The sequence below is a fragment of the Arachis stenosperma genome, chromosome 2 (genome assembly GCF_014773155.1).
Source record: "Arachis stenosperma cultivar V10309 chromosome 2, arast.V10309.gnm1.PFL2, whole genome shotgun sequence".
NCBI lineage: Eukaryota > Viridiplantae > Streptophyta > Magnoliopsida > Fabales > Fabaceae > Arachis > Arachis stenosperma.
Window position 1 is genome coordinate 14,190,190 of NC_080378.1, and position 25,738 is coordinate 14,215,927.

General features: G+C 37.3%; 1 protein-coding gene and 1 non-coding gene across 4 annotated transcripts; one reads left to right on the forward strand and one right to left on the reverse strand.

Moving 5' to 3' along the window:
- Positions 1-451: 451 nt before the first annotated feature.
- On the reverse strand, positions 452-5,152 carry LOC130960389 (iron-sulfur protein required for NADH dehydrogenase, mitochondrial). Of its 3 annotated transcripts, none has more exons than XM_057885770.1 (9): positions 4,722-5,152; positions 4,344-4,550; positions 4,143-4,251; positions 3,687-3,809; positions 3,012-3,109; positions 2,673-2,799; positions 2,144-2,229; positions 1,402-1,527; positions 452-980 (listed from the first exon to the last, which is right to left on the reverse strand). In XM_057885770.1, exons 2-9 carry the CDS (start codon positions 4,368-4,370, stop codon positions 822-824), a joined length of 855 nt encoding a protein of 284 aa, XP_057741753.1. In that variant the 5' UTR covers positions 4,371-4,550; positions 4,722-5,152; the 3' UTR covers positions 452-821. The 3 variants fall into 3 exon arrangements, with proteins under 3 accessions (XP_057741753.1, XP_057741754.1, XP_057741752.1); XM_057885771.1 differs by having other exon boundaries at positions 4,344-4,434; positions 4,718-5,152; XM_057885769.1 differs by having other exon boundaries at positions 4,718-5,152.
- Positions 5,153-19,212: 14,060 nt separating this feature from the next.
- Positions 19,213-19,320, forward strand: LOC130964181 (small nucleolar RNA R71). The gene has a single exon (XR_009080286.1). It is a non-coding gene; the product is annotated as a small nucleolar RNA R71 (small nucleolar RNA).
- The last annotated feature ends 6,418 nt before the right edge of the window (positions 19,321-25,738 follow it).

The following is a 25,738-nucleotide window of genomic DNA, read 5'->3' on the forward strand; positions in this document are numbered from 1 at the left end:
TCTTAAGAGTTTAAGATTCTTGACCCCCTCGGCGCATTCTAATTAAACCCATAAAAAAAAGTTTGCAATTTAATAACTTTTATTAATCTTTTTTTAATAAAAAAGAAAAGATTTGCATTCAAATGCAAAATTATCTTCTAATGTCACTATTGATTCAGCTTATCAAAATATACCTGAACGAAATTAACCAAACAGACCAATGCAATTTAACAAAATCCTAGTCAAATGATCAAATCTATTGTTTTTTCCATTTACTTTTATGATCTTCCATCCATATAAGAATATATTCCCCATAAGCAATCATATCTATAAGGTCAAGAATATCCATGACATAATTGCCTTCTCTTTACAAGATGATGCTAAAGACAATTCTCCTACAATGCATCAAATAAAAAATCAATCACCAAAAACAGACAAAATAGGCAATGGCTTATCAAGAGAGACTCGTGAATAAACAAAACTCTGTAGCCTCATCATTACAGTGTGATAAAACTGCTTATTTTTCTTCTACAGAAAAAATAAAAATTACACAAAAATGATAAATTAAACAGCACCTGTGTTATGTGAGGTCAAAGAAACATTCACATCTAATTTCACAATATTCATGGAGATGCTGGAACCTACAAAATATAAATCATAAGCCTAACCTGTATCTCATCCAAACTTTAAGCTTTTAACACATTGTAAGATTTGTCAAATGCCGCATTTTTTAGCTGTCATGGCGAACGGCTAGGGGCTCCTTTCTTGAATGAAAACGTGGGCGTGCCAGATAATGTCGCTCACAGGTTGACAGAGATCATGCGGTGAAGGAGGACAGCATTTCATAATATAATCTCTGGTTTGAACTGCTGTTCCTTAAGTTTCTGAACAACTTTTTCAGCTAAACTGCCATATGCTCTGGAAACCACAGAATCAGGGGCGGCCAAAACTATGGGGTGCCCTTGATCACACGCCTCTCTGATCTCCATTTCGAGTGGTATCTAGAATGGTTAAATTGAAACTTGTCATTAAAACCAAACACACAAATTATGCAGAAGTCACTTAAGAAGATTGAGAAGAAGGTGGGCTTTTACCCAAACAACTATTAACTTCACTTTCTCTCTGCCTTCCTCATTTAATTTTGGCTTGAAAATTTTAGTTAAACATAGACCCATCATAAATCCTTTTAAGAAAGAGAGAATGAACAAATTAATAAACTAGTTCTAGTTATGTAAGTTAACATTTTCTATGCTATTTAAAATTTCAAAAAACTTGGGTTTGCATTTTCACAAAGATATAGCTAAATCAACCAAAAACTAAAGAAGTGATAAGTTATCAGTTATCACATAATAAAGCTTCCAGTATATGATCTGCAAAATTATACTCTCAAGTGTACAATCTAGATAGAGATAATTGGCATACCTCGCCTAAAAATTCTAACCCCATTTCACTGGCTGCCTTAGGAGCCCCTCCTTTACCAAATATATACGATGGTTCACCACAATGTGGACACTTAAAGCAGCTCATGTTCTCTACAATTCCCAAAATCTGAAAGAACAGTTAAAGATCTCATATGAAAGGACTGAAAAGGTAGTATGCATTCAGGGTTTTTAGAAAATATGTAAACATCATATCTGGGTAAGGAACAATCTATATATCAATGCTAATATCCTTTAGGAATTATTCAGCTGTCATCACTCGAATTGTATGATGAATCAAATACAAAAGCACACATAAAAACAGACCATATAAGCACAAATGAATTTGTTTCAAGTACACATTTGAATATAAGATATTCTTCTCATTCTTAATCAAAATAATTCACAGAAATAAGCCATTAGGATTTATAAAAGCAAGACACTTGCTTTCATAACTAAAAACTAATTCCAACCTAATGCAACAACATAGTGATTCGACATAATTAGAAACTAATGAGGGGTGGCCATAGAAAGCACAAAAACAATGTAAATAATGCATTCATTAAGCAAAAATGTAAAGATTTTCCTCTAGAATAATTGAGACAATTCCCAATGATGCAATTTTCTAACTACACAATAAATGATTATTCTCATGTTAACAAAAAGTTGGAAGAGACACATGTCTATTCTGACCCAAAGTAACTAATCATTTAGGAAAAATTAAGGAACACCAGTAATTATCATACCGGAACATCAACTTTATTGAACATTTTTACTCCCCTCCTGGCATCCATTAATGCAACATCTTGAGGAGTTGAAACAATCAGTGCACCTACCATATATTCGGTCATTAAAAGAACAAAGACACAAAAAGATAAAAAAATAAAAAAAATAAAAAAAAAGGCCCATCTGAAGACTGAAGGATAACTAGTAATTGCATTAAACATAAAAACTTGAAATATAATGATGCTTTCTTAAATTTTACCCTTGACTGATTTTATTAAACTTTCAACCATGTACTCTTTTGCTTATAGTTTAATTGATATTACACTGAACATGTTTCAGCTGAAAACTAGCAGAGCATGATAAATAGGTCTAATTCACAACCTCCTTTTGTAAATTTCAGTGCATACTTCAGGTAGATGAGAATCACAAAGACTAAAATGCAAAAATCCGTAGGCCGTCTAAGCTTTTTGTCAAAGCATTTGCTTTAGACCTCATCACCCACACCCCAAAGGTCACATTAGTGGAAATACACTGCTTTTCGTGACCTACCTGATAATTGCAGATTCTGAGACATAGCTATCTGGACATCACCAGTTCCAGGAGGCAAATCCATCACTAAAACATCAAGGTTTCCCCAGTCAACTCCCCTTGTCATTTTCTCAAGAGCATTTGTTACCTGTGATAATCCAGTAAACAAAAATTTATTTATTTATATTTTCGAAATGGAAAACAAAAAAATGAATATGGTTGTCAAGATGTATTCAGTATGGATTCCTTTACAGTAGATCTCAACAAACGACAAAAGTTGCATGAACCAGTTAAAGCAAGAAATAGTAAGAGAAAGTGAAAAGAAATAAGAACCAAATAAAGAAGAAGTTACAGGTATACCATGGGACCTCTCCATACAATTGGGGCATACTTCTCGACAAGGAACCCTATTGACATACACTTGATCCCATAATTTTCAATGGGAATCATTTTCTTATCTGAAATAAGTGAACAACAAATATTGGCATGAACTATAACAGATGGAAGAAACTTTTGCATAAAGCCTAAAAGTAAACAAAAAAGGCAAAAGAAAAAAACAGACCAAAGTAAGAAACAGTTCAAATATTCTAATTATTGTATTGGTTCCCATCCAATCCTAAAATTTCAACAGAAGTTAATGCTGGTGATCTTCTTGAGCACCATTTGCAACACATTCATAGTTCATACTTGTAATGCATTTAAATGTATAGTAGCTAGAATGTATGATGTACAGATAAATTTAACAAAACTCAAAATGCATCAAAGTTAGAGAGAGTACCATTCATAGAGTTTTATACTATAATCATACAATATCTGAAAGAAATTTTTATAACACTTTATTTCCAAATTCACATTGCTTAAAAATAATTCTGTGTGGAGAGTAGAATCATACAATATCTGAATGTGGAGAACAAACACGTTTGACATTGATGCTTTCCCTTTTATGCACCATGATAGCTATGCCTACATCTAGCTGTGGTTTTTTGGCTTATGTGTCATTCAAGATGAATGTTTACTACGAAGTGAAAAGTATACCTTCGGTGACATCAGGTTTTCTGTTGATGTTCATCATAGTGGGGATATTCGGTCCATATACATCAGCATCAAGCAAACCAACCTTCAGTTGGCATTTACTTGCAAGTGCTACAGCTAAATTAACTGCCAAATCAAGAAACATCACTCATTCACAAGACACAAGTACACAACACCAAAAAAAGCAGCAAGACATCCAAGCTCAGCTAAATGAACCTAATTACAGATGTTTCTGTATATCCAACCACTGCTATGGAAAACTTTTGCCTGTAATATGGGACAAATAAATTCCGATATCAAGTACACCAGTTCTATTTAGAATGCTTACAGAAAGAAGGATTCGGACATTTTAAAACAAATTCTTATTGAACATGGTATAGACTAAAGAGTCACATTAGTTGTTAAAATGACATCTCATTGTAATATATAATCGCAACTCATTGGAACAAGGACTCATACCAGCAGTAGTAGACTTTCCGACACCGCCTTTACCGGAGGCGACGGCAATGGTATCCTTGATTCCAGGAATGCGAAGGTGCTTTGCGTAGCTCCGGACAGCCCCTAGCCTCTGAGAAGCCAAGAATCAGTGGGTGAGTGAGTGAGTGAAAATGCAGCAGAACGGTTTTGAACAGATAATAATTTAGGTGAATAGAAACTCACCCTGAATTGCCCTAACACTTCCCTCATGATGGGGGCCCTTGTCTTCTTTGGTAGAAATGCTAGGTCTTCACACACACACTATCTTGGTAATCTGATTAGAGAATGGTAAGAGGAACGAATTTCTACACAGGTATCAACGGAGCCTCAAACCATAGTTATCAGAACCAAACCGTAATAGAACCGGTCAAATTTCTGGATCGCTGGTTACTGGTTTAATTAATAGCAATTACTAATACAATTAGCATAAAATTACAGAACCTATTACATACAATCAGCATACAATTAATAGTAATATCATTATCTAAACCTACATTAAAACTGAAGAAATCAAGTATATAAAATTAATCAAGAACTGAAAAAAATTGAAAGCTCACCTACACGGACTGCAGAAGCAGACGCAGAGTCAAGGACCGGCTGCGGACCTGGGGTTGCAGAGGCCAGGCCACCGGCGAGGAGAGTTGCCCGTAGAGGAGAGTAGGCCGCACGCAGAGCTTCGGACGACAGAGACAGACGCAGGGGAGCCACGACCGACAGAGACGCATGCGAGGCACACCGGGCGGAGCCAAGGCGGCCGGGCGACACAGACGGAGGAGGCAGAGACCGGCGACGAAGCACACAGCTCGGCGGGGCCAAGACGAAGGAAGGAGAGCGGAGACTGGTGGCGCGGAGTAAGGAGAGGCGACCTCCGTTGGCTGACCGGCACGGTGAGTGAGTTAGGGAGGAGAGAGAATCGGTGACGAGTGATGAGTGAGTGATGAGTCAGTGAGGTTGGGGAGGGGAGGGGCCGCCGAGGGTTTTGGGGTGGGAAATTAGGATTTTTTTCACATTTAATTTCAATATTCTATTTGAGAAATATCAAAAACTATCAAAATTTATTATTTTTATTCATCGCTTAGTTATTAATTCAATTTTTTAGTTTAATAATTTAATAACATATTTTATCACATATTTATAATTATTAATAATTAAATAATAATCAAAAAAATAATACTCAAGTGATTTTATTAACTAAGTCCAATCAAATCATTTTAGATAACTTATCACCATAGTTATTAGAATCAAATCGGCAATTGACTCGACTAAAGTACTGGGTCATTAGGTTAATTGTTCAACCGGTGAGTTGTTGGTCGAACCGTTTAACCCGATAATAATTAAATAATATATATTATAATAAAATTAAAATTTTAATGCGTTATATTTAATTATTTAATATTATGTCAGCAAAAATAATTAATTTTTATATTAACCGCATAAATAATTATTCAAAAAAATAGAGGTAATTGATAATTATGTAAAATATTTTATATTATTAGTATATCAAAATTAAACTATAAAATAAACAAATACAATATTATTATAGAAGAATAAAATAATATTTTATATTATTTAAATTGTATTGCTTTAATTTAAATATAATTACTTTTAGTATAATATATATAATTATTAGTCTTTAGTATGATAACTTAATAAATGCATTGCCTTGCTTTTATAATATATATAATTATTTACTCTAATAACATTAAAGAACATGTTGCCCTAGTAGAAGACAGGCACTTTTTTATCTTAAAGGTCTCAAATTCGAGCCACATTGATGTTAATTTTTGAATTAACCATTTAATTTAAAAGAGTGTTTCTTATCGTGAACCATGACACCACTTGTGCATCATAGAAGTGCGCAGAATATTGACTTGCCGGGTCAAATATGTCCGGTTCAAACCGAGTTGACCGATTTAAAAAGAGTCAAATCGGTTTTCTACAGGTCAATTGCAGGAACGGTTAGAAGAGTAACTCGAACCGATTTAAGATTCAGTTTATCGATTTTTCAGTCTAAGCGGCCGATCTGGTCCGAATTTGATAATTATGCTTGTCACACTTTTTATAATAGACTTTTAACGTAAACCTCCTTTCTTTGTTCTTCTTCAACGTAAATATCTCCTTCTTTGTTCTTCTTCAGATTTTTATTTTGTTCTTCGTTATCTTCAACGTAAACGTCTCCTTTTTCTTTGTTCTTCTTCATTCTTCTTCATTTTGTTCGTATGATTCCTTGTGTTCTTCATTTTCTTCAGATAATGATCTGCATTTTTTTTCTTAAATTGAACAGTGTAATTAAAATCGTTCTAAAATAATGAATGATTCAAATTCAAATAAAGCAGACGAGGTTTGGATTATACTATAGTGTAATTTTGAATTGAATGGAATGGAATTGAATCTAATGCAATTGAATAACAAGAGTCTGGTTATATTGATATTTCGCTTCATTCGTCAACAATTTTGAATTGAATGGAATGGAATGGAGTCTAATACAATTGAACAAAGTGATAATGAGTAACTTCATTCTTCTTTGCTAAAATTTGTGTTGTTTATGAATTTGAATTTGGATAGAATGCAGGAGTTTCTGAATTTATAGAATGCACAATTTTCGGTTCATTTATTATTACACAATGGTCTGATTATATTCAAATTTCAGTTTATTTGTCAACAATTTTGAATGAAATGGAATTTAATGCAATTAAATAGAGTGATAATGAATACTTTTATTCTTCTTTGCTAAAATCAGTGTTGTTTATGAATTTAATTTGGACAGAATGCATGAGTTTTTGAATTTATAGAATGCACAAATTTTAGTTCATTTGTTATTACACAATGGTCTGGTTATATTCATATTTTGGTTCATTTTTTAGTCCAGGTGTGTTGTCGATCAACAATTTGTCCCAAAAGTTGTGATAACTTTCAAGACACTCGAAGAAGCCGAAAAATTCTACAAAGATTATTCCAAACTTGCTGGTTCTTCTACAAATAAACTGTCCAATATATCTCCAACTCTAAAGAAAAATCCCTCAACAGGAATAAACAGTCCATCCAGGCATAGATATTAGAACCGAACCGGCAATCGACCCGGCTAAGTTACTGGGTCATTGGGTTAATGGTTCAATCGGTGGGTTGTTGTTCAAACCGTTTGGCCCGATAATAATTAAATAAATATATAATTATAATAAAATTAAAATTTTGATGCATTATATTTAATTATTTAATATTATGTTAGCAAAAATAATTAATTTTTATATTAATCGCATAAATGGTTATTCAAAAGAATAGAGGTGATTGATAATTATGTAAATATTTTATATTGTTAGTATATCAAAATTAAACTATAAAATAAACAAATACAATATTATTATGGAAGAATAAAAATAATATTTTATATTATTTAAATTGTATTTCTTTAATTTAAATATAATTACTTTTAGTATAATATATATAATTATTAGTCTTTAGTATGATAACTTAATAAGTGCATTGCATTGCTTTTATAATATATATAATTATGAGTTAAACCCCAAAGTGGTCCCTGAGATTTACGATTTGCACCAATTTAGTCCCTGACTTACCAATTGCACCATTGATGTCCCCAACTTTGTTAAAATTGCACCAATGTCATCCCTCTCCACATCTCCGGCCAAATTGACTGCCGCCGGCAGTGACATGGCGCTGAGATGCCATACTGGCGTAGATAACGGCTAGCTGAGGTGGCAATTGAAACTGTTTGACCCAATTTGGTCCCTTTACCTAGTTTTAACCCTATTTTCTAGCATGTCGTCGTTATCCCATTTCATCTTCTTGTCTCTGCCCAGCAACGTTCTTCTTGTCTCTGCCCAGCAACATTCTTCTCATGCTTCCTTTTTGTTACTCGTGGAACTGAAGTAACAACCATGATTGGGTGTCGGAGCCAGGGTCAGGGAAGCTCTACACGATCGACGACGAGATCGCAGAGTCGGACCAGACCGTCGCGGATGCCAGAGCGCTGTGGATGTGGCTGCCGTTATCCCATTTTGGAATAGTGACAAGGATGGTTTCAGGAGGGTTGGAATATGATTGTTTTTGGGACTTGGGTTTGCATTTGGGATGGGATTTGGTTCTGTAGTTGGGTTTGACGTGTTGCCATCAGATTTGGGACCCTCACTAGTGTTCTTCTTGCTCACCAAGTCTCCCTCACAAGTATCATCAAGCCATACTACAACTTCCTTCCCTGCAATCACCTCTGGTGTGGACACCCCATGCTCAAAATACACATCAACAACTCCATCATTCTTCTGTGTAGCAAAACACATCTCTCTTAACTCACCATCACATGTAAGAGCTCTCAGTCCAATATCTAAGCTCCTCTCCGGAGGCAGCCACCAACACTGAATTATGTTATCATACCCAAGCTCCTTGTAATAGTTCCTTACAAAGAACACATCCAAGGTGTCCTCATCTAAATCTCCTAAGCAAGTTCTGTTATCTGGTGAGTACACTGATATTCCATCATCATTTTTTTTAAATGTTCTCTCATGATGGAACATGATATCCATCAAAGTCTCCATCTGCATTATGCAAAAAACTAAATTCAGGAATCAAACAATCAGATTTCACACATACAACCACAAAAATTGACATTCAATCACATACAAAACACCACAAACACCCATCAACTAACCCAACTAAAATTGCATCAAAAACAGAGCATGGAAAAAATTTCTCCACTACCCACAAAAACCCTAGCAGATCATCACCCCTAAATCAAATTTTCAACAAACACAGACATTGATGCATATTTTTTTGTTGAAAAGCATTGTTTTTTGCGAGTTCAGACGTACCTGAGTTGTGCTCCCAATGAACTCCTTCTGCTTCCGTCAACGACAACGATCGCACAAAACTTTCACAGTGGCAGCGAACTCTACGGAACAAAACGTTTTCAACCTTCAACCCCTAATACAGTGCCCAGAACTCAGGGCTTCATGGTGCGTTATTTTGGTTTTCAGAAGACGAAGAGGAAGATGAAGTGATCATGCGTTATTTGGGTTTTGTTTCTAAACGTATATCAAACGACGTCGTTCCGTCCATCCATATTCTTAGCGCCAAAAGTGATCCAGCGTGGCACCCAGCATGGCATTTCAGCGCCATGTCACTGCCGGCAGCAGTCAATTTGGCCGGAGATGTGGGGAGGGACGACATTGGTGCAATTTTAACAAAGTTGGGGACATCAATGGTGCAATTGGTAAGTCAGGGACTAAATTGGTGCAAATCGTGAATCTCAGGGACCACTTTGGGGTTTAACTCATATAATTATTTACTCTAATAATATTAAAGAACATGTTGTCCTAGTGGAAGACTGACACTCTTTTATCTCAAAGGTCCCACACTGGTGTTAATTTTTGAATTGACCATTTAATTTAAAAGTGTGTCTTACCGTGATCCACGGCACTATTTGTGTATCATGGAGGTGCGCAGGACATTGACCCGCCGGGTCAAATATGTCTGATTCAAATCGAGTTGACCGGTTTAAGGCAAGTCAAACTGACTTTCTACGGGTCAATTGCAGAAACGGTTAGAATAGTAACCCGGACCGATTTAAGGTTCGGTTCACCGGTTTTTTGGTCGAATCGACCGGTCCAATCCGGGTTTGATAACTATGCATCCAGGATTTACATACATATTTTGAAGGACGTTGGTATTTGGATAATTTCTAAAGTTGTTCTGAATCATTCACAACCATGCTGTCTAGATATCGAGCAAACATATCAGTCATTTGTAGCAGCAGCGGGTGGTCATCGTGAACTAAGTTTTATTAGAAAAGACTTGAGAAATTACATCACAAGAGAAGTAAGGAATATTTCTGAACAAGATGATGCCACAGAATTTGGGAAGTACTTATTAAGAATGAAAGAGAAGAATCAAAATTTTTTTTTATGAACTTAATCTTGAAGTTGATCACTCTGTCAAAAATGCATTTTGGGCTAATGCAAGAAGCAGGGTTGCGTATGAGTATTTCAGAGATGTTGTTTCATTTAATACAACTTACAACTGATAAACCCCATTTTTAGGGTTTATCTTATATTGATTTTAGGGGATTTTATTACCTTTTTCCCACACTTATTCAATGAAATAGCATGGTTTTGTAAATTCTCCTTTAATTGTGCTTGAATGGGAAAACATGCTTTTTAGGTCTTAAGATAGCTAAATTTAATTCATCTTGATTCCATTAGATGCCTTGATATGTTTGTTAAGTGATTTCAGGTTTAGGAGGCAAAGATTGGATCAAGGGAATGAAGGAAAAGCATGTAGAAATGGAGAACTCATGAAGAAATGAAGGAATCGAAAAGCTGTCAAGCCCGACCTCTTTGCACTTAATCGACCATAACTTGAGCTACAGAGGTCCAAATGATACGGTTCTAGTTGCGTTGAAAATCTAACATCCGGGACTTTAAAATGATATAAGATTTGCCCTAGTTGCTATACGTATAAGGGCGCGTACGCACACTGTACGCGTACGCGCTGATGGCTGCACGTGATTCAGTAGATGCAACTCGTGGCCAGCGAATTCTAAAGTCTTGTGGGCCCAATCCAACTCATTTCTGATGCTATTTAAGCCAAGGATTGAAGATGGATGGATCATCTAGTTACCATTAGTTTAGTTTAGATTAGTTTTGGAGGGAAAGTTAGTTTTAGAGAGAGAAGCTCTCACTTCTCTCTAGGATTAGGATTAGGATTAGGTTTAGTTCTTAGATCTAGGGTTTGATTCATGCTTTCATCTTCTTCTACTTCTTCTTCTCAATTCCTTGTTGTTGCAATCATCATTCTTCTATTCTTTTGTTGTAATTTCCTTTATGTTGTTCTTATACTTTGTTGTAGATCTACTCTTGTCTCTTCTACTTTCTTCCAATTCCATTTGAGGTAATTCATAATAATTGTGTTCCTTTTGATTGTTGTTGTTGATTTCTTACAATCAGCTGTTGTTAGATTCTACTCTTGTTATCAATTTACTATCCTTTTCCTTTGTGTCTTCCAAGTGTTTGATGAAATGCTTGGTTGGATTTTAGTATAGATTTTATTCCTCTTGGCCTAGGTAGAGTAATTAGTGATGCTTGAGTTATCTAATTCCTTTGTTGATTGATAATTAGAAGTTGCTAATTGATTTGGATACCACTAAAGCTAGTCTTTCCCTTGGGAGTTGGCTAGGACTTGTGGAGTCAAGTTAATTCATCCACTTGACTTTCCTCCTTGGTTAGAGGTTAACTAAGTGGTAGCAATGAACAATTTATGGTCACAATTGAGGAGGATAACTAGGATAGGACTTCTAGTTCTCATATCTTGCCAAGAGCTTTGTTAGTTGTTAGTTTATTTTCTTTGCCATTTATATTTATTGTCTAAAATCTCAAAAACCCCAAAATATCTCATAACCAATAACAAGAACACTTCTTTGCAATTCCTAGGGAGAACGACCCGAGGTTTAAATACTTCGGTTTACTTTTATAGGGGTTTGTTACTTGTGACAACCAATTATTTGTATGAAATGATTATTTGTTGGTTTAGAAACTATACTTGCAACGAGAATTCATTTGTGAAATTCTATACCACCAATAATTCATTCATCAAAATGGCGCCGTTGCCGGGGAGTTGCTTATGTGTGTCATGTTATTGGTTATTGTATATATGTGAATAGTGTGAATAGCTTGATTTTTTGATTGCTTGTTAGTTTTGCTAGTTTAGGACTTTGTTTTATTATTTCTTATTAGCTTTTGTCTTTATTTTCTCTTTTCACCATGAATTCTTACTTTGGCTATGAGTGTGATTACAACTATGTTTTAGGTAATGGGAGCTACAATGAAGATGTGTATCAAGGATGGGACACTCAAAGGTGGGAGGAGCCACATGCATATGATCAATCTTCTTGGCAAGAACCTCCACCAATGCACTATGAAGATGAGCCATTTTATGATGCATATCAATCAAATGGCTATGGTGAATCACCTTGTGACTTTCAAAAACCACCACCATATGCCTATGAACCATATTCTCAACATAGCCCTCAACCATACTCACAAGCCTCTTTTCACCAAATACCTCCATATGACCCTAATTCTTATCCACCATACCAACCACCTTTTGAGCCATATAAGCCACACATAGAACCGCCACCATTCCAACCTCAATACTTCCAAGAACCACCTTCAATAAATGAAAATTTTCAACCACAAGATGAATTCTACCTTCCACCACAATCTCACATGGAAGAATATTCATGTCCATCGATCCAAGAGCCATATGATCCTAATCATGATATCTAAGCGAAACAAGAGTCAAGGGATCGTCTCAAGGAAGCATTGGATCAATTTCAAGCAACCATGGAGCATGTTGTGCAACAAGTGGAAAAAGTGGAGAATGTTGAACCATCACACCCTAATTATGATGAACCACCTTCCTATTATGAACCCTTCCTCCAAAACAATGAACCCTCCCATCCATCCCAACCTCCAATGGATGACATCCTTGATGTTCTTGTGCAAAGACAAGAGGAGATGACAAGGGATGTGCAACAATTCATGACCGCCTTGGATGAGGTGGTAAGCCGGCTAGCATCCCAACTTTTGGACACTCAAAGAACTCCCATGGCTACATGTGAAGAATCAAAAGAAGAGAATAGCATGAAGGAGAGATTGGAAACTCCGGTGGAAAAGGAGGAATGCTACTTTGTGTTAGAACAATTGGAGGAACCTATGACTATTGAAAAAGAGAAAGAAGTGGTTGAAGACTTAGGAGATGCGGAACCTCCATGGGAACCTAAAGTTATAGAAAGTCCCTCCAAGAAGATTGAAGTTGATGTTGAGGAAGAACGTGTACAACCCCCAAGGCATATCCCATATGAAGACTTGGAAGGAGTGGAGCAAGAATTGAGTTCCCTTGGTGATGAAGATCAAGTATTAAATCCTAATGGTGGTGAATCCTTTGAAATTAAAGAACCTTCTCCCGATGAAGAAGAGAGCGATGTGGAGGTAGATTTCTCTCAACCTCCCATTTATGATTTGAGTGATGGAGAAGAGTTAGATGAAATTGATGAACAAAGGATTGAAGTTAAAGAATCTTGTGAAGAGGTAGAAGTCCTTAGAAAAAGAAGGACGGGAGTTGAATACGCTTTGTCAAGAGCTTTGGAAACTTCCTTGTCTAGGTTGTCATATATTCCTTCACTTGAGTGGGTGAAACTCATTTCTATTAGCTTTATTGTCCTACTTGAGTATGGTTTGCTTGAAATGGATGGTCAACTTAGGATGATTTGTGGGATAAAGCGTAAGAGAAGAATGTTTAGTGGATGGCGTTGCAAATCAAGGCTCATTTTGGTTGCTACTTCAAAGCTTAGATGCAAGGGTTAGGCTAGTGCTCACTTGAATGGGTCTAAAAGGAGAGTTTGGTATCACATTAAGAATTCATCTTGCTTGCCATCCGGATGGATCAATGATGATCAACTTCAAGACGGGTGTGAAAATAAAGTGTGGGATCCCGGATTACAAGATGAGGATCAAATTTGGGAGCCCATGGTTTGTGAAGAACTCCATCAAAGTTTGGAGATATTGACCTTGAATGATGGAGCTTATTGGAGATTCAAGCATTGGTGGATGTTCCAAGATGGTTACAAGCACAAGCCACCTTGAGAGGAGCTCCCCATAAGTCCAACTTAAGGACAATAAACAAAAGTGCTAGGTGGGAGACACCCCACCATGGCAAATTCTTTTCATTTTCTCTTTTTGTAAATATTGGTAAGAATAGGTTTAATTTCTTGTTTTGTTTTAGTTGTTGAGTTTAATTAGTATTTTAGCATGTTAAATAAGGTTTTATGGTGTTTTGGTAGCTGTTTGGAGGTTTGGAAGACTTGGTTTGGTGCAAGAACTTGAAAATTTTTTTGAAAAAACAGAGCACCATCCACGCGTACGAGCGCTTCAGGCATTTTCGACCATCCACGCGCACGCGTACATGGCGCGTACGCGTGGATGCAAAAATTCCACCCCCAGCCAAAAACCCGAGAGTTAGGCCTGCACTGTGCGAACATTGGGCCTAAGGCACAAACCAACCCACGCGTGCGCGCACTTGGTGCGTAAGCGTCCTTGATTCTAATTGCGCAATGCACGCTGACATGCGAAATTGTGATCAATACAACTTCACACAACTAACCAGCAAGTGCACTGGGTCGTCCAAGTAATACCTTACGCGAGTAAGGGTCGATCCCACGGAGATTGGTGGTATGAAGCAAGCTATGGTCATCTTGTAAATCTCAGTCAGGCAGACTCAAATGGGTATAGTGATAAACGAATAAAGCATAAAGATAAAGATAGAGATACTTATGTATATCATTGGTGTAAGAGCTTCAGACAAGCGTATGAAGATGCCTTCCCTTCCGTCTCTCTGCTTTCCTACTGTCTTCATCCAATCCTTCTTACTCCTTTCCATGGCAAGCTCGTGTAGGGTTTCACTGTTGTCAGCAGCTACCTCCCATCCGCGCAGTGAAAGCTAATGCACACACTCTGTCACAGTGCTGCCAATCACCGGTTTGGTTCCCTCCCCTACCGGAATAGAATAACTCTTTTGCGTCTGTCACGAACGCCCAGTAGGTTACAGGTTTGAAGCACGTCACAGTCATTCAATCATTGAATCCTACTCAGAATACCACAGACAAGGTTTAGACCTTCCGGATTCTCTTGAATGCTGCCATCAGGTCCTGTCTATACCACGAAGACTCCGAAGAATCCAAGAGATATTCACTGAGCCTCAGATGCTTGTAGAACAAGAATGGTTGTCAGTCACCTTGTTCATGGGTGAGAATGGTGATGGGCGTCAATCATCACCTTCATCATGTTGAAGAACAAGTGATATCTTGGATAAAGAACAAGTGGAATTGAATGGAAGAACAATAGTAATTGCATTAATACTCGAGGTACAGCAGAGCTCCACACCTTAATCTATGGTGTGTAGAAACTCCACCGTTGAAAATACATAAGAACAAAAGTGATCATTGGTTTCGGCCCCAGAGAGGGAACCAGAAGAACCAAGATGAAAATACAATAGTAAAAGGTCCTACTTATAGAAACTAGTAGCCTAAGGTGTACAAGAATGAGTAAATGACATAAAAATCCACTTCCGGGCCCACTTGGTGTGTGCTTGGACTGAGCAATGAAGTAATTTTCGTGTAGAGACTCTTCTTGGCGTTTAACTCCCATTTTGGTGCCAGTTTGGGCGTTTAACTCCCATTTAGGTGCCAGTTCCGGCGTTTAACGCTGGGATTTCTGTAGGTGACTTTGAACGCCGGTTTGGGCCATCAAATCTTGGGCAAAGTATGGACTATTATATATTGCTGGAAAGCCCAGGATGTCTACTTTCCAACGCCGTTGAGAGCGCGCCAATTGGGCTTCTGTAGCTCCAGAAAATCCACTTCGAGTGCAGGGAGGTCAGAATCCAACAGCATCTGCAGTCCTTTTGAGTCTCTGAATCAGATTTTTGCTCAGAACCTTCAATTTCAGCCAGAAAATACCTGAAATCACAGAAAAACACACAAACTCATAGTAAAGTCCAGAAAAGTGAATTTTAATTAAAAACTAATAAAAATATAATAAAAACTCAACTAAAACTACCAAAAACATACTAAAAACAATGCCAAAAAGCGTACAAATTATCCGCTCATCACAACACCAAACTTAAATTGTTGCTTGTCCTCAAGCAACTGAAAATCAAATAAGATAAAAAGAAGAGAATATACTATAGACTCCAAATTATCAATGAAACTAAGCTCCAAATTAGATGAGCGGGACTAGTAGCTTTTTGCCTCCGAACAGTTTTGGCATCTCACTTTATCCTTTGAAATTCAGAATGATTGGCTTCTTTAGGAACTCCGAATCCAGATAGTGTTATTGATTCTCCTAGTTAAGTATGATGATTCTTGAACACAGCTACTTTATTGAGTCTTGGCTGTGGCCCAAAGCACTCTGTCTTCCAGTATTACCACCGGATACATACATGCCACAGACACATAATTGGGTGAACCTTTTCAGATTGTGACTCAGCTTTGCTAAAGTCCCCAATTAGAGGTGTCCAGGGTTCTTAAGCACACTCTTATTGCCTTGGATCACAACTTTATTTCTTTCTTTTTCTCTTTCTCCCTTTTTTTTTTCGTTTTTTTTTTCTTCTTTTTCTCTCTTTTTTTTTATATTTTTTTTTGTATTCACTGCTTTTTCTTGCTTCAAGAATCATTTTTATGATTTTTCAGATCCTCAATAACGTGTCTCCTTTTTCATCATTCTTTCAAGAGCCAATAATTTTAACATTCATGAACCACAAATTCAAAAGACATATGCACTGTTTAAGCATACATTCAGAAAACAAAAATGTTGCCACCACATCAAACTAATTAAGCTAGTTTTAAAGATGAATTTGAAATCCTGTACTTCTTGTTCTTTTGATTAAAAACAGTTTTCATTTAAGAAAGGTGATGGATTCTTATTCATGGCTTTAAGGCATAGACACTAAGACACTAATGATCATAAGACACAAACATGGATAAACATAAAGCACTAAAATTCGAAAAACAGAAGAATAAAGAACAAGGAGATTAAAGAACGGGTCCACCTTAGTGATGGCGGCTCTTTCTTCTTCTTGAAGATCCTATGGAGTGTTTGAGCTCCTCAATGTCTCTTCCTTGTCTTTGTTGCTCCTCTCTCATGATCCTTTGATCTTCTCCAATTTTATGGAGGAGGATGGCATGTTCTTGGTGCTCCACCCTTAGTTGTCCCATGTTGGAACTTAATTCTCCTAGGGAGGTGTTCAGTTGCTCCCAATAGTCTTGTGGAGGAAAGTGCATCCCTTGAGGTATCTTAGGGATTTCTTGATGAGAGGGGTCTCTTGTTTGCTCCATCTTCTTCTTAGTGATGGGCTTGAGGTCATGCCTTCTTAGTTGAACCGGCTTTGGATGCCATAAATGGTTATGGAAAAACAAAAAGCAATGCTTTTACCACACCAAACTTAAAAGGTTTGCTCGTCCTCGAGCAAAAGAAGAAAGAAGAGAGTAGAAGAAGAAGAAATGGAGGAGATGGATGTGAGTGGTGAAGAGGTATTGAGGTGATTGGTGAATGGGTGAAGAAGAAGAGAGGGTGGTGGGGTTGGTGGGGATCCTGCGGGGTCCACAGATCCTTAGGTGTCAAGGAAAAGTCATCCCTGCACCAAATAGCATCAAAATCCACGTTTTGAGCCAATTCTGGCGTTAAACGCCGGGCTGGTGCCCATTCCTGGCGTTTAACGCCAGGTTCTTACCCTTTCCTGGCGTTTAACGCCAGTCTGGTGCCCCTTTCTGGCGTTAAACGCCCAGAATGGTGCCAGACTGGGCGTTAAACGCCCAACTGCTAGCCTCACTGGCGTTTAAACGCCAGTGAGTTCTTCCTCCAGGGTGTGCTATTTTTCTTCCTGTTTTTCATTCTGTTTTTGCTTTTTCAATGGATTTTGTGACTTCTCATGATCATCAACCTACAAAAAACATAAAATAACAAAAGAAAATAGTTAATTATAAAACATTGGGTTGCCTCCCAACAAGCGCTTCTTTAATGTCATTAGCTTGACAGAGGACTCTCATGGAGCCTCATAAATGATCAGAGCAATGTTGGAACCTCCCAACACCAAACTTAGAGTTTGAATGTGGGGGTTCAACACCAAACTTAGAGTTTGGTTGTGGCCTCCCAACACCAAACTTAGAGTTTGACTGTGGGGGCTCTGTTTGTCTCTGATTTGAGGGAAGCTCTTCAAGCTTCCTCTCCATGGTGATAGAGGGATGTCCTTGGGCCTTAAACACAAAGGATTCTTCATTCACTTGAATGATCAGTTCACCTCCATCAACATCAATCACAGCCTTTGCTGTGGCTAGGAAGGGTCTGCCAAGGATGATGGATTCATCCATGCACTTCCCAGGATCTTGTCTCTTTTGAGGTAATTTCTGCCTAGACAAGTCATCCAGTTCTTTGGTGAGCAAGGAAGGTTCATCTTCCCAAGTCTCATTTCCAAATAACTTATCATTTAGCTTCATGATTGCTCCAAGGTATTTAGCAACTTGCTCTTCAGTGACATACTCATCCTCTTCAGAGGAAGAATACTCATCAGAGCTCATGAATGGCAGAAGTAAGTCCAATGGAATCTCTATGGTCTCATTTTGAGCTTCAGATTCCCATGGTTCCTCATTGGGGAACTCAGAGGAGATTGGTGCACGCCCATTGAGGTCTTCCTCAGTGGCGTCCACCTCCTCTCTTTCCTCTCCATATTCGGCCATGGTTATGGCTTTGCACTCTCCCTTTGGATTTTCTTCTGTATTACTTTGGAGAGTACGAGGAGGGGGTTCAGTAATTTTCTTGCTCAGCTGACCCACTTGTCCTTCCAAATTCCTAATGGAGGACCTTGTTTCAGTCATGAAACTTTGAGTGGTCTTTATTAGATCAGAGACCATTGTTGCTAAGTCAGAAGTATTCTGCTTAGAACTCTCTGTCTGTTGCTGAGAAGATGATGGAAAAGGCTTGCCATTGCTAAATCTGTTTCTTCCACCATTATTATTGAAACCTTGTTGAGGTCTCTCTTGATTCTTCCATGAGAAATTTGGGTGATTTCTCCATGAAGAATTATAGGTGTTTCCATAGGGTTCTCCTAAGTAATTCACCTCTTCCATTGAAGGGTTCTCAGGATCATAAGCTTCTTCCTCAGATGAAGCATCCTTAGTACTGCTTGGTGCATTTTGCATTCCAGACAGACTTTGAGAAATCAAATTGACTTGTTGAGTCAATATCTTGTTCTGAGCCAATATGGCATTCAGAGTGTCAATCTCAAGAACTCCTTTCTTCTGACTAGTCCCGTAGTTCACAGGATTCCTTTCAGAAGTGTACATGAATTGGTTATTTGCAACCATTTCAATTAGCTCTTGAGCTTCTGTAGGCGTCTTCTTCAAATGAAGAGATCCTCCAGAAGAGCTATCCAAGGACATCTTAGATAGTTCAGAGAGACCATCATAGAAAATACCTATGATGCTCCATTCAGAAAGCATGTCAGAAGGACATCTTCTGATTATTTGTTTGTATCTTTCCCAAGCTTCATAGAGGGATTCTCCATCCTTCTGTCTGAAGGTTTGGACTTCCACTCTAAGCTTACTCAATTTTTGAGGTGGAAAGAACTTTGCCAAGAAGGCATTGACTAGTTTTTCCCAAGAGTCCAGGCTTTCTTTAGGTTGAGAGTCCAACCATATTCTAGCTCTGTCTCTTACAGCAAAAGGGAATAGCATCAGTCTATAGATCTCAGGGTTAACCCCATTAGTCTTGACTGTGTCACAGATTTGCAAGAATTCAGCTAAGAACTGATGAGGATCTTCCATTGGAAGTCCATGGAACTTGCAATTCTGTTGCATTAGAGAAACTAATTGAGGCTTAAGCTCAAAGTTGTTTGCTCCAATGGCAGGGATAGAGATGCTTCTCCCATAGAAATCAGGAGTAGGTGCAGTAAAGTCACCCAGCACCTTCCTTGCATTGTTTGCATTGTTGTTGTTTTCGGCTGCCATGTGTTCTTCTTCTTTGAAGAATTCGGTCAGCTTCAACAAGAATACCTTTGTCTTTGTTCCTGCTCATATGAAAGAGAAGAAAACAAGAAAATATGGAATCCTCTATGTCACAGTATAGAGATTCCTTGAGGTGTCAGAGGAAAAGAAAAGTAGAAGACAGAAGTAGAAAATTCGAACTTATCAAAGAAGATGGAGTTCGAATTTTGCATTAAGAGATAGTGTTAGTCCAAAAGTAGAAGGATGTGAGGAGAAGGGAAGTAATTTTCGAAAATTAAGTAAAAGATTTTGAAAACATTTTGAAAAACACTAATTGATTTTCGAAAACAAAAGTGGGAAAGAAGTAAAGTGATTTTTGAAAAAGATTTTGAAATTAGAAATTAAAAAGATTTGATTGAAAACTATTTTGAAAAAGATGTGATTAAAAAGATTTGATTGAAAAGTTATGGTTTTAAAAAGATGTGATTGAGAAGATATGATTTGAAAACAATTTTAAAAGATATGATTTGAAAACAATTTGAAAAGATATGATTTTAAAAATTAATGACTTGCCTAACAAGAAAAGATATGATTCAAACATAAAACCTTCCTCAACAGAAAAGGCAAAAAAATGTTCAATCAAATCATTAATTGTTAGTAAGTATTTTTGAAAAAGGAAAGAAATTGATTTTGAAAACATTTGATTGAAAAGATATGATTTGAAAAAGATTTGATTTTGAAAAGCTTTGAAAACTTGAAAAAAAAATTGATTTTGAAAACAAAATCTTCCCCCTAGCACCATCCTGGCGTTAAACGCCCAGAATGGTATACATTCTGGCGTTTAACGCCCAAAATGCTACCTCTTTGGGCGTTAAACGCCCAACCAGGTGCCCTGGCTGGCGTTTAAACGCCAGTCTGCCTTCTTCACTGGGCATTTTTGAATGCTCAGCTTTTTCTGTATAATTCCTCTGCAGTATGTTCTGAATCTTCAATTCTTTGTATCATTGACTTGAAAAGACACAAATTAAAAATATTTTTGGATTTTTAATAATTAAAATGCAACAAGAATCAAATAACAATGCATGCAAGACACCAAACTTAGCAGTTTGTATACTATTGACACTAACTACATGAGAATGCATATGAGAAACAACAAAACACTCAAGTCAATAGAATTCAAAGATCAAAACAAGAAAATCATCAAGAACAACTTGAAGATTAATTAAGACACATGCATAAATTCGAAAAATGCAAGAAGAACAGAAACATGCAATTGACACCAAACTTAAAATGAGACACTAGACTTAAACAAAAAATATTTTTGGATTTTATGATTTTATAAATTTTTTTGGATTTTTCGAAAATTAAGTGAAAAGGAAAATAAAGGTATCAAAATTCTTAATGAAAATTCCAGGAATCATGCAATGTTAGTCTAAAGCTTTAGTCTAAAGGAATTAGACATGGCCGGCAAAGCTTCAGCAAGACATTGCATTCAAGAGCTATAATGATGATGATCAATCAGCTTTGGTGATGATAAGAACATCACTTTGAAACACTAGAATTCATTCTTAAGAACTCTGAAGAAAAATACCTAATCTAAGCAACAAGATGAACCGTCAGTTGTCCATACACAAGAACAATCCCCGGCAACGGCGCCAAAAACTTGACATGCGAAATTGTGATCAATACAACTTCACACAACTAACCAGCAAGTGCACTGGGTCGTCCAAGTAATACCTTACGCGAGTAAGGGTCGATCCCACGGAGATTGGTGGTATGAAGCAAGCTATGGTCATCTTGTAAATCTCAGTCAGGCAGACTCAAATGGGTATAGTGATAAACGAATAAAGCATAAAGATAAAGATAGAGATACTTATGTATATCATTGGTGTAAGAGCTTCAGACAAGCGTATGAAGATGCCTTCCCTTCCGTCTCTCTGCTTTCCTACTGTCTTCATCCAATCCTTCTTACTCCTTTCCATGGCAAGCTCGTGTAGGGTTTCACTGTTGTCAGCAGCTACCTCCCATCCGCGCAGTGAAAGCTAATGCACACACTCTGTCACAGTGCTGCCAATCACCGGTTTGGTTCCCTCCCCTACCGGAATAGAATAACTCTTTTGCGTCTGTCACGAACGCCCAGTAGGTTACAGGTTTGAAGCACGTCACAGTCATTCAATCATTGAATCCTACTCAGAATACCACAGACAAGGTTTAGACCTTCCGGATTCTCTTGAATGCTGCCATCAGGTCCTGCCTATACCACGAAGACTCCGAAGAATTCAAGAGATATTCACTGAGCCTCAGATGCTTGTAGAACAAGAATGGTTGTCAGTCACCTTGTTCATGGGTGAGAATGGTGATGGGCGTCAATCATCACCTTCATCATGTTGAAGAACAAGTGATATCTTGGATAAAGAACAAGTGGAATTGAATGGAAGAACAATAGTAATTGCATTAATACTCGAGGTACAGCAGAGCTCCACACCTTAATCTATGGTGTGTAGAAACTCCACCGTTGAAAATACATAAGAACAAAAGTGATCATTGGTTTCGGCCCCAGAGAGGGAACCAGAAGAACCAAGATGAAAATACAATAGTAAAAGGTCCTACTTATAGAAACTAGTAGCCTAAGGTGTACAAGAATGAGTAAATGACATAAAAATCCACTTCCGGGCCCACTTGGTGTGTGCTTGGGCTGAGCAATGAAGTAATTTTCGTGTAGAGACTCTTCTTGGCGTTTAACTCCCATTTTGGTGCCAGTTTGGGCGTTTAACTCCCATTTAGGTGCCAGTTCCGGCGTTTAACGCTGGGATTTCTGTAGGTGACTTTGAACGCCGGTTTGGGCCATCAAATCTTGGGCAAAGTATGGACTATTATATATTGCTGGAAAGCCCAGGATGTCTACTTTCCAACGCCATTGAGAGCGCGCCAATTGGGCTTCTGTAGCTCCAGAAAATCCACTTCGAGTGCAGGGAGGTCAGAATCCAACAGCATCTGCAGTCCTTTTGAGTCTCTGAATCAGATTTTTGCTCAGAACCTTCAATTTCAGCCAGAAAATACCTGAAATCACAGAAAAACACACAAACTCATAGTAAAGTCCAGAAAAGTGAATTTTAATTAAAAACTAATAAAAATATAATAAAAACTCAACTAAAACTACCAAAAACATACTAAAAACAATGCCAAAAAGCGTACAAATTATCCGCTCATCACACGCGCACGTAAGCTGTGCGCGCGCGCGTTGATCGCTCCACTTGCACTCCTAGTACTTTCTCCCGAGAGTTGGGCCAACCTTGGGCTGACGCTGTACCCTACGCCTGACACAACTTACGTGTACGCGCACTTAGCGCGTACGCGTCCCTCGGATGGTATTCACATCGATGCGTGAGCGCACCGTGTGCATCCACGCCGGTAAAAAAAAGAGTTTTTTTCTCATCTTCCATTTTCTTTTGTCTATTATATTCGCATACTTCTATTCTTTGCATTTTCATTTTGTTTCTATAGCTCATTTTTATCTTATTTTTTTGAGTTTCTCATCTTAATAATGGTGTTGACTTTTTCTACTCAATTGTTGAGAATTTCTTGCATTATTCTGGTGCTTCTTGACTTTTTTGATATTGGTGGGTAATGAAACTTTTACATCAATGCTTCATCTTGTATGCCTCTTGTGTCTTTGTGCATTGATATGAGCTCATATTGTCTATCATGACCCACCCTTTCTTATTTGGTCTTGATGCTCAACATGCTCTTCATGCTTTGACTTCACTCTTGCATCAAGCATTAGTTAATATGCCTTAGCTTATATTGCTTTCTCATCTACATGTTGTAGCTACCATGTAGTAGGGAACCATACTCTTACTTGGCATTAGCCCCTGCCTATGTTATATTTGCTTTAATATCTTTGTTGTAGGCTTAATTTTCTTTCTTTTCTCTCTCATTTAGGTTTGCCACCAAAAAAGAAGGAAATGAAAAGTTATCAATGGGGCAACAAACAAGTCATCCACACAATCCTTTGAAGGAGCTCATCAGTTGTAGCAACCCGTCCACCTTGCTCTTCTTTGCATGCACCGAGGACGGTGCAATCTTCAAGTGTGGGGAGGTCGTCCGACCGATCTCCATGGATAACAATTTTCTTTTTCAACACCAATGTTAGATAGTCATTGCATTGCATGATAGGTTGCATGTTAGTTAGAATTTATACATATTTTTACCATTTCTTTCTCGTTAGGACTACTTGGTTAAGGTGATGATTTCTTTTCCAAGAAACTATTTTTAGGGCACCCTACCAATTTGAAAAAAAAAATTTGTTGAACTTGCTTGAAAGAATTTATTTTGGAACATGATTTTTGAGCTAAGAACACAAGCTTGTGAGTTTTGAGCCTAATTGCGTGGTTACATCTTATAACCACTTATCTTCCTTCTTGTGTGCATTATTCTCTTTCTATGATTGTAATCCTTGATTTGTTTGATTCTCTATTTCCATTATTTTGTGTATTCATGCATTTATATGATTGAGGCCATCATTTCATTAGCTCACTTACCCAAATAGCCTACCTTTTATCTTCCATTGTTAGCCAACTTTGAGCCTACGCTTAACCCACTTGTTCTTTATTTTAGCACATTACAAGCCTTAAAGCAAAAAACAAAAAATATCCTTAATTTGGATCTTTGATTAGCTTAGGCTAGTATGTGTGAGTATCATTCAAGTGTGGGAAACTTGGGACATTGGTTGGGAAAAAGGGTGTGATTTTGTTTTGTATTTCTATATTTGGGAATCGAGTACATACTCATGTATTAATTAAATGTATAGACCTTATGCATTGATGTTCTTGTATGTAGTTTGAAAGAAAAAAAAAGGGAGAGAAAAAAAAAAGAAAAAGAAAAAGAAAAGAGAAATAAATAAAGAAAATAAAAAGAAAAAAGAAAAATAGAAAAAGAAAAGAAAAAAAGCAATAAAAGGGGACAAAATGTCCCAAAGTAAAGAGTAATAAAGATTAATGCATATGTATGGTAAAGTAAAAAAGAAAATGCATGAGTATGTGAAAAAGTGAAGAATGGGTAGTTAGGTTAGCACTTAATTGTATAGGTTATTATATAGGTTGGGTGGGAAAGTCTAGATTAATCAAAGATTCAAATTTCTAGTCCACTTAACCATATATGATCCTACCTTGACCCTAGCCCCATTACAACCTAAAGGAAAGACCTCATGATAATTGTATGCATGTATTGAATAATTGTTGATTGTTAGATGAAAAACAAATCTTGGAAAGCATGATTAGGGGAGAATTGAGAGAATCAACCCCCAAACACCGAGTGAATAAAGTGCAAACACTTCCGGTGAGGGTTCGATGCTCAATTCCTTGATTCCCGGCTTTCATGAGCGTTCTTCTTGCAAGTCTACTTGAACTTCATTTTTATACTTGAATTGGTAGGATTCATGAATCGTTATATGACCTTAGCCTTACCCGTTTATACATGCTCTTGGAAGATTGATTTATTTTTAACCAAGTAGGTAGAATCATATTGCATTTAGTTGCATGCATGTAGATAGGATGCATATAGATAGATTGCATTGAATAAATATTCATACCCATTTTCTTGTCCTTCTTTGGTTTAGCATGAGGACATGCTATAGTTTAAATGTGGGGAGGTTGATAAATCCCATTTTTAGGGTTTATCTTATATTGATTTTAGGGGATTTTATTACCTTTTTCCCACACTTATTCAATGAAATAGCATGGTTTTGTAAATTCTCCTTTAATTGTGCTTGAATGGGAAAACATGCTTTTTAGGTCTTAAGATAGCTAAATTTAATTCATCTTGATTCCATTAGATGCCTTGATATGTTTGTTAAATGATTTCATGTTTAGGAAGCAAATATTGGATCAAGGGAATAGAGGAAAAGCATGTAGAAATGGAGAACTCATGAAGAAATAAAGGAATCGAAAAGCTGTCAAGCCCAACATCTTCGCACTTAATCAACCATAACTTGAGCTACAGAGATCCAAATGATGCGGTTCTAGTTGCGTTAGAAAGC